Source organism: Drosophila innubila (assembly GCF_004354385.1).
Source record: "Drosophila innubila isolate TH190305 chromosome 3R unlocalized genomic scaffold, UK_Dinn_1.0 2_E_3R, whole genome shotgun sequence".
NCBI lineage: Eukaryota > Metazoa > Arthropoda > Insecta > Diptera > Drosophilidae > Drosophila > Drosophila innubila.
In genome coordinates, this window is record NW_022995380.1 from 18057024 (window position 1) to 18067246 (window position 10223).

Below are 10223 nucleotides of genomic sequence, written 5' to 3' on the forward strand. Positions count from 1 at the left end.
AGCGTTTAAAGCTTTTGAGCTTTTGTTTATTTTACCATTTATAACAGCTTGGCGGAACTTTTAACGGATTTAGATCGTCGCGAATAGCGAAGCAAACAATCAGCCGGCAACAGGCAACTGCGCAACTTCGGGCAATGCAACCGATCAGCAAATAATAAGATTATTAAAATTGAATCATACCCAAGTGATATAGAATTGTTGTTGCTGTTGTGCCTATAGTCGTTTCCTCGATATCGATATGAGTGGAGTGCTACGACGCGGTTCCCTGAATTTCGATTGCGTTGGCTCCACCACAAGGGGCAGCCTTGATGCGAACCTTTATGGCGGTTACCGCGAGACAAAGCCCACACCAGGCACACCGGAAATAAGTGTCATAGCAATGGATTTTCGTCGCCTTTCGGATGACTTGAAGAAGGTTGGCCTTATGCCACTGCCCGCCACAGCATTGAGCCCATCCAAGGATCTTAGCCAAGACGACAATAGTGATGTTCTATCGAATTTCCTTGGACATTATCGCAAATGGAGTTTTTTGTGGACCTTTCTGTTGTGCTTGTTCCAGATACCCACCACATTTCATTTGTTCATGTTTGTTTTTCAGGTGAGTTTTCAGTGTTATTATTTATGGATTGGCAAATATTTACACACTTGATTGCGTCGCACTTTCAAAGCCAAATTTAACTGTATGTCTTGTGTTGTGTTTTGTTCGTTAACAACAAAAAATAATAATAAACAGATCGAGGGCAAATTTGTCTTGGGCAGTTTGATAATTGTTCGATTGGGTGATTGGCACTTAAAATGTGAATTAATAGGGAAAGTTAGATATGATTTTCGTTCGTTATTACTTCATTATTTCGATGCCAGAGCATAATATTTTTTTTAATATTGCAAATACTCAGTTCCATACGACTATATGAAAACCTGTTGAATCAACAATTAAAAAGCAATAATATTATTTAATATTGTTTACCTCCATAGTAATCATTTTATTAACATTATATATCTACACAGAAAAAAAACGATTCTAAAAATCAAGTTTTAAAAACTTGAGTTTTAAAAACTTGATTTTAGCTTAAATTTTTTAAGTATGTATTCAGGATATAATTCCTAAATTTGGATAATACGTAGATAAAATGGCGCAGATATTAAAAAATCGATTTAAAAAAGACTAAGAAGCTAAAATTATTTAAACTTACTAAAAACATATATTACACAGCCCTAAAAATGAAAATATTGTTAAGAAAAACCGCGCTTTATTTAAGTATTTCATACTTGGTTAATGAGAGTCCGGGCTTACAGTACTTCTGACACCGCATTGGATTAATTTTAGCCGGGAATCCCATATTTTTTTCCTGTGTATGTATTTGAAGTGTTATCGTAAACTAATCGAGCGTCGAGTCTAACAATAAGTTCGTTCACCACTTGTAATCATTTGATAACAATAATAGGCTCTTAAATGCTATTGGAAGCACTTGACAATGTTTATTTTTGTGTTACTGTTACCGTTATAGTTAACAATTCAAGGCAATCAAAATGTGTCAAAATAGAGTGGGCGGCATGAATCAAACCACATTTCAACAATAATTTGCCAATATTTTGATTGGAGGCTCGCGTGTAGGCTGAAACCCTCTCGAGGGGCGACCTTCAAGTAATTTGCATTGGCATCAAATTGCAATACGCATCAAACGATCTGCCATCATTTGTCACTACGCGTATCTGTCAGATACACGTACTTTTGCGTGCTGCTCAATTGCAAGCGTTGATTTATGCACATCGATTGTTCAATAATCATGATAATCATCTGGCGTGCTAATGTGCAATTGGGAAGGTAACCAAAAAAAAAAAAAACAAAACAAAAAGAGAAATATAATCAAACCGCAACATACCTTGACATATTGGTTTTATCATAACTTTAAGCTTGGTAAACACTGAAGTAAATTGCAACATCAACTTCAATCAAGCAAGAACTTAAGAATTACCTTTATAAGTACAGATATTTACCATATGATAATTGCATATTTTCATATTCGTATATGCAACATTATTATTGGTGTCTAACTACCATTTATATGCCTAACTTGTCTTAACATTGGCGATCTTAATGATGCAAGAATGGCATAGCTACAATCATACTCCGAAAATAAACTTAAGATACATACAAAATTTAATAGGTCCTTAAACTGTAATTAATGATAGCTATAAAAAGCTAGTATAATAAAATTTTCAGAGATGAAAACATTTGAGTTTTAATTGAATGCACCTTTCGCAATATTTAAAATATTTGGCACTTCAGAAATGCTCTGATTATTTATTAAAAGCGGCCGATATACAATAATCCATAATTTATAATAAAATTAGAAAAAAATAATTTCAATAAATAGCTTATTTAATTGCACTGCAAAAATGTTGTGTTCAGATCGGCTGTGACTTCATTTTTATGACTGTATGAACACGAGCAATATCGGGTTCGAAAACCTCCGAAACTTTTTCTCTCTCTCTCTCTCTCTGTCGTTGTATCTGTCCCGCTCGACACCGTCTAACTGCATCTGTATTTTTCGATCAATCTACAGTGTTAGCTGGGCTAATTTATGCCGAAGTTCGACAGATCATTTAGGCGCATTCCAGTTGCTTTGAACTTTATCTCGATGTCCCTCTCATAAATATTATGTTGTTGTTGTTGTTGTTGTTGTTATTGTTGTGTAGTGTGTCGTATTTAGTGTGTAGTATGAAGTGCCGCACCTGTTTGCAACTGTTTGACTTCCACATCATTTTCAACACCTGCCTGGCTATCGAATCAGTAGTAAGAGAAAAGTGTGCGCTTAAAGTTCGCTCTACTCATATATAAGACCGAAACACTCAGCATTTAAGCATGTAAATCATAATATATACGCACAAATATTCCGAGCTTTGCATATGATTAAGAATTTGAGTGTCTGTCGTTTTATTAAGTCAAATATATTTTTGCAAACATTCGAAATCAGTTGATTTGCGTCGCAAGTGCCAGTCGGTTGACTTTTTTTTCATAATCGACAAAGTTTAACTTAGTGCGTTTCAAAAAAAAAAACTATGGAAACTATGGAGGAAACACCAGGCGAATTAGCGCCAATGTTGCAACCATCCGCTGATGAATTGGAGCAACTGCAATCAAAGAGCCTGCAACTGGTTTTGGGCTGCATTGGTCGCTGGCAGTGTTTGTGGTGTCCCGTCTTGTCGTTCCTTCAGGCCATTTGCACCTTCCACATATTCGTTTTTGTGTTTCAGGTGAGTGATCGCGTGGCAAGACCTTACACTGGCCATATTACTTACCAACTAACTCATTGTCGCGCCTGAACAACTTCGAGTGTTGGCCAATAATGATAAACTTGTGAACAATTTTAGTTATTATCGCAATGTGATGCACATGTGTGATAAGAGGTAATAATGCCACAGATGGTAAACTCATTTGAAATATTGTTTTAAGAATGAAATCACTTACATGTTTTCTGACTTTGTCTTTTAATTGGTTCAGTGATTGAAATTCAGTTTAAAATAGCACAAAACGCATACGTTTTGGTTTTGTCATTTGATATTAAACACGTTTTCTGTATGCCGAACTTTCCACACACACGCACATTTTTGTTTACTTCCATTCCAGTCTGACCAGATATCGTTATACATTATTTAAACATATGTATGTTAAGCCGAAAGTATTGCATGAGCACAGTGAAAGATTCAAGTCGATAGATGGCTACATTGTCATATTGACTCATGTATCAATTCTACCAATGGAACAGAGTTTTCTCAAGCAGCCTCTCAGTGCAAGAGTTTTCAATTAATTTCCACTCCCACTGATCTATATCAGTTGCCGCAAGCTTAGCTTGAGGTTGGCCCAAGGTTGCCTTCGAAAGGTTACTCTCGTGCCTCGGGCCAATAGCGACCGCTAAAATGTCTAAATATATTAATTTAGCTACAGTAATAATAAAAAAAAAGCGAGCATATGCCTTATAAACAGACACACTGGTTTCAGTTCAGCGAGCCAATTCGAATATGTATTTATTAACTTGTGCATATCGACTTACACCTTACCTAGTAACGTTTAGTATAAGTATAATATTATCATTCAATGACCCAACACAATTAAGCTAATAATAAGCTATGATTTGTACTTAAGCAACAGGTTTGAGTACAAACAAAAGGTGTTTTCGGGATTTTCCTAACAACTGTAAAGATTAAATAAAGATAACTATTTGTGAAATCAATTGTTAAGTTTAATTTGATGCCAACATATTTGACAATTTCTAATTTACCACTCAATATTTGAAAATTTAATTAAATCAGTGGAAATGCATTTGAAATATGCATTTGAAATTCCCCGTAAATTCCCATTTCTATTAGCATAATAATTAAACAATAAGTTATTTAAGAATTTGTCGACAAATGAGTTTAGTGCATTGTTCGTTACCGAATGCATTGAAAATTCTGTTGCATTACAAACGTTGCTCAAAACAGTTGCTCAAACTCAAAACTCCTCTCATTGTTTGACTGTTTGACCAATGTGGTTGATGTTGTCATTAGAATAAATTGCAATCAGGTGCAAAAAGAGAAACACACGCAGAGTCAACAATCGACTCGAATTTATAACAATCTATTAAAACTCCACAACTAATGCCTCGTGTGCAGTGGTTCGGTGGTGCGGTGGTGCGGTGGTTCGGTGGTGCGGCAGTAAGCATGTATCTAAGCCCACGCTATAAAATTCCATTGTTGGTTCTTTATGCAAATGCTTGAAACGTGACAAGTAACCGCCGCAGCACTCAAAACCACAGACACGGACACGGACACTTTATGGCATCCGAGCACGGCACTGTGAGGCAGATAAACCAAAAGTTACAATTACAGCAAAAAAATGTTCAGTAACATGTCCACGTTTAACTCTCATCAAGGAAAAAAGCTGGTCGGCACTTTTTGAAGAACGTTAACTTTTACTTGTACCCTGATTATTTCACTTTCCATCTCGGTTCCTGTTTGCGCGAACTTCAACTTGAACTTGAAATCATTAATTTACACACAAAACCACAACAATAACAACATTATTTTTTTTATCGAGTCACGTACGAAACGAAGCCGAGCGCACCGAAAATCTACCTGTTGAAGTCTGACCGGTCGCATAGCGCATACGCCCCATACGCCGGAGCCTGTGTAGTCAGTGACTAACCCCATTTACTCTGTCTCTGTCTCTCACTGTCTCATTCGATATTACTGATGTCTGCTCACTTTGATGGCAACATCAATCAGATAACCAGACAGACAGCCGGACAGTCGGACAGTCGGAGTGTCGGACAGCATGAAGTTTTGCAATTTCCCGTATGCTGTAACTGCCAATCGACTCGAGTCATTGGCCTGCACTAAGCCGTTTTACATAGTCGACAACAACAACAGCTACATCAACATTAAATGCGATCATAAAAATGGGCAGCAAATACATAAAGCGTTAATTAATGGCTTGCCAAGTGTCATCGTAAACGTCAATTGCTATTGGCTAATTGCTTAAAGTTTAACATAGATTTATCGACTTCTACTTTGATTGTATTCATAAGATAGTTTCAAATTATATTCAAATTGCACTTTAATTTTATTTGATCGTTAGTCTAATTATATTACAAGAGCTAATATTATGTTAGCGGTACTTTGTTAATTTCTTATATTTTATGATCTAATTTTGGACTAAATGACTTAATTATGGTTATAATTAGCCAAGCGCTTAATGATCGCAACAGTTATAAATAAAGCACGCTCCAAATTCCACAATGAAAAACAAAAAGTTGAGTACTTGATAACCCTGAATCTTTTTGTTTTATAATTAACTTAATGAACTGCCAACACAACTTCACCTCAAGCAACGCTTCAATTATAAATATTTTACAGTAAGGTTGACCTTTAATATACATACACGTACATACTTCCTTTGCAGACCGCCCCCAAGGACTTTTGGTGTGCCAGGCCAGCTCATCTGCAGGAGCTCAGCATTGCGGATTGGCGTAATCTCAGCCAGAGCTCAAATGGCTGCCAGTTGCTCGACATTGACTACAGTCAGGTGACCTTTGAGAATGGCCAGCTGATCAATTGGCCCAGTGATGCGGCCAACTTGAGCTACAGACAGTGTCAGCAATTTGAGTTCTCCGATGTGGATGGCGATGCCAAGACAATGGTGCAGGAATTTGGCCTGGTTTGTGGCCATAACATAACCAGCTTTGTCGAAATGTGCTTTCTGATGGGCGCAGCGGCGGGAGCGGTGCTCTCGGGATGGATTTCGGACCGTTTTGGTCGGCGACACACACTGATGACCTTTGTCAGCATACAAACCATTTTCGGTATGTACAATAAATAGTTGATGCAGCAATCATGCCACAAATTGGACAAAATGTTTCCCAGCGACAAAATATCCACGACAATTTGAGCCATGTTCATTTTCTAATTGCCATTTATATAAAAGTTTTTCACCGATTGCGACCTCTGACACCATGTGCGTACGTGTGTGTGTGTGAAAGGACTTTGCACATTTGCATTTGTCCGCAGCAGAGATTTTAATTGACTTTACATTCTTATTTACGTGCCTGGCCTTGCACCTGGCATTCGCATCAGACTCTCTCACTCTCACACAATATGTATTCTAGAGTGGGTCAATTTGTATGGAGTGAAAAAAATGCACAAAGCGGTTATGAAAATCGTAATCTACGATGAATTCTAAGAAGAATTGCCCAAGAAACCAAGGGTCTAAAATCTATATCGAGTTTCACTTTTTTCGATTGAATTTTAAAATTAATGCTTAATGAACTTTTTTTTAATCTTCTAAGAAACTTGACAAAAGTGCTAATGTCTAAAATTCAATTAAAAAAAAACTTGTTAAGACCGCCAACTAATTCTTATCTTTAAATTCATCATAATTCCGCCCCCATCTGGGGTTTTTTGTTTTACAGGTGAGTTCCACCTAACCCATATAAAAAACACATATAACTTCTCTGTAAAAATTTGAAGCTGATACTGATTTTAGACCCATGGTTTCTTGGGCAATTCTTCTAAGAACTCATCGTAGATTACGATTTTCATCACCGCTTTGTTGAGAAAAAAATTGACCCACTCTAATGTATACATCTCCTATGCTCTCTCTGTCTCTCTCTTTCCATGACAATGGTGGACACAGGTGGAATTTTGGCCTTCTCAACATCGGTGGCCATGTTCATGTCGCTACGTGTTATAATTGGATTCGCATCAATGACCGTGACTGTTGTTAGCTTCGTGCTGGTCGTCGAGCTGGTATCCGGCAAATGGCGTACTATAATCGGCATATTAAACATTTTACCAGTTGCCATCTCGTACGTCCTCTCATCCGGCATTGCCTATTTGATCCGAGACTGGCGCACTCTCCAGCTGGTCATATCCTGCCCATGGCTCATCATGTTGAGCATCTGGTAAGTAAGACATTTAAAGTGTGTTTAACAGAGTGATTAACTAAAAAAAAGCTGTATCAAAAATAGGCTTGACCTTACCCTAATTTTTATCTATACGTGTATATTATCTAACTTAACTCCTATGCTTTTTATTCTACTCCTCTATCTTTGTAATACGTTTAAAAATATTTAGATGATAAGTCAGCGAAATCTCAAAGGTAGAACCTGGGTATAAATGTCTGACGTTAAGCGCTTAGTCATAGATCGGTTAAAAAAACAAACAATTTTCGTTTAGTTAAGCTATGGAAAGCTCTAAATGTTCACGAAATAAAAATTTGTTAATTGTATTCATGAGACTTCCCAGAAAGATTTGTTAACGTAGAAATATTAATATTCAGAAATGTACAATGTCTTTCCTTTAAAAAAAAGTGTAAAAACAGTATTTAAAGCATTGAATCATTGCGATACTTTCAGAATACAGAGATGAAATGTCGGGAATATTCCATTCATAGAAATCCAAGGGTGTAGAGGAATAATTTTAAAATACATAATCTTTAATCTTGACAGTAAGAAATTTTAGTTTGAGCTTTTGCTCATAAATAGTTGCCACAAAAATGCGATTTAAAAACACTTTGAGTTTTCAATGACTTCTGTGTTATTAACCCAAAGTACTAAAGTATTATACAAAGTAAACAAAATTGTTGGGTTTAAGTTAAAGTTAGAATATTATAAAAAGAAACCAGTAATTTTGCATTTTTGGTTCTAAAATTATTCAAATTCGAATTAACTTACGCTTTGTGCTGTTTGTCAACTGTATAATATAATTTCGAATTTACAACCGTGGTTATATATGTATTATTATCCGGTTATTATATTTAATTAGTATATTGTTAGCTATACGCTTAAATAAGGTTTGCTTTACTTTTAATACATTCATTTATTTTGCCTGTTAGAATTTAACGGTTTTCGAATTATTTACGAGTACTCGTAGGAGTATGTGACTTGGATTCACTTTTTGTTGTTCGAGTATAAAAGTTGAACTTACTGCATTTTATTGTTATTTTCACGTTCACATTTAACATCAAAGTGGAAAGAAATAAAATGTGTAACAACATTCCTGGCAAGCACTGAGAAGCGATTGACAACATTACATTGCGTGGGATCAATTAGATTGCAAACGGACAAAGCAAAGTTCCGCCACACAAATTCCTCAGTGCTTGTCTGTCCGAGTGAACCCTTCAGATTAGCCACATTCGTTCTGAGTTCTGAAATCAATTGAAAAATTCCAAATTCCAGTGCCAATGGTCATTCAAGCCAGTAAATACCTATATTCCCTCTCTTCCACTTGACAGGTACTGGCTGCCGGAGTCGCCACGCTGGCTGTTGGCTCAGGGTCGACTCGAGGAATTGTATCGTCTGGTTGAGCAGGCTGCCAAGATGAATGGCACCACGCTGCCCAGCAACTATCAAAAAACACTGGAGGCAGCTTTACCCACGGCTGCCCAGAAGAAGGATTCAACTCAGGCAGAAACTGTTAACTCCGTGGAGGAAACAAAAACAGCAACAGTTGAAGAGGATCAACAACATGACTTGGAATTACATGTGAATCCCATTCTGGTCGTCTTTGGCCGCAAATATTGGCGCACCACAGTGCTTACACTGGTCATTTGGCTAACACTCATCATCATCTATTTCGGTCTTACGCTTCATCTGAGCAATCTCGGTGGCAATATCTATATCAACAACGCGGTTGCCGGCGGAGTGGAGGCTCTTTCCATCTGCATCAGTATTTTTGTGGTCCTCAAGGCGGGCATAAGACGCAGCCTGCTGGGCTACATGCTCCTGCCGGGTCTCTGCTGTCTGGCCACAAACTTGGTGCCCCATGGCGAGGACAACCAGACGGGCGTCATTGCTCTGGCCATTGTAGGTGAGTACTCCGCATCGGTCAGATACTTTTCGTATCTATTGTCAGCTGGTCACGTAATATAGTATGTTTAATTTTTATATTTTAAAGCCAAGTGTTTGATTGGTGCCAACAATGCCATTATTCCCACCTACACAGCCATGCAGTATCCCACAATTGTACGGAACTTTGGAGTCGGTATGGGCAATCTAGCATCGGGCATCGGCCTCATTCTGGTGCCTTCTCTATGGCAGCTGGTAAGCCATCTATATTCTCATACTACTTAATACTTTATCTAATATCCAATATTATTTCTAGGAACATTATGACGCTCTGCTGCCGCTTAACATTATGGGAGTTTGTGGCATCATTGGAGCTGTTGCTATAACACTAATGAAGGACGTTGAATAGCCAAAACTCTTCGAATTTAATAGGTCTAACTGTGATATATTGGAAATATTGGTCAACGGCCCTTCACAAAATCATTCTTCTCAGCCTAAAATTTCTCTCTATTTAATATTTAATTTGTTATACTTATATTTAAAATTCATTTCGAATATAAATGCGTTTTCGTTAACTTTTATTATAAAAATTTTGTAGAATTTATTTTACTTTCAATGAACTACAAAACTTGAATAATTCTCAAATTAAACATTTCTGAAATAAGTTCAATCGTGCTGTATTTAAAATATGAATCCTGAATGGTATACGATACGAATAAGAGGAAAACAACAGTTTGCCTCACATGAAACATTTTAAATACGGTATTGCCATTTTTTTCACCTTCATATTCGTTGCAGTTAGCCAATACAGCAACCAGTAGCCTCTGCCTTTGTACTGGTATCACGCATACGACCTGTTAGAAATTAAAACTCACATGAAGCTTTATGCTACTGCGG

General features: G+C 37.1%; 1 protein-coding gene across 2 annotated transcripts; it reads left to right on the top strand.

Annotated features, from left to right (window-relative positions):
- The first annotated feature begins 84 nt into the window (after window positions 1-84).
- LOC117790818 (organic cation transporter protein) lies at window positions 85-9901 on the top strand. 2 transcript variants are annotated; one of them, XM_034630410.1, is made up of 7 exons: window positions 85-614; window positions 3086-3258; window positions 5945-6344; window positions 7175-7442; window positions 8774-9348; window positions 9436-9581; window positions 9643-9901. In XM_034630410.1, the coding sequence occupies exons 1-7, from the start codon at window positions 239-241 to the stop codon at window positions 9733-9735; spliced, it is 2031 nt and encodes a 676-aa protein (XP_034486301.1). In that variant the 5' UTR covers window positions 85-238; the 3' UTR covers window positions 9736-9901. The 2 variants fall into 2 exon arrangements, with proteins under 2 accessions (XP_034486301.1, XP_034486300.1); XM_034630409.1 differs by lacking the exon at window positions 3086-3258 and having other exon boundaries at window positions 85-598; window positions 9643-9900.
- The last annotated feature ends 322 nt before the right edge of the window (window positions 9902-10223 follow it).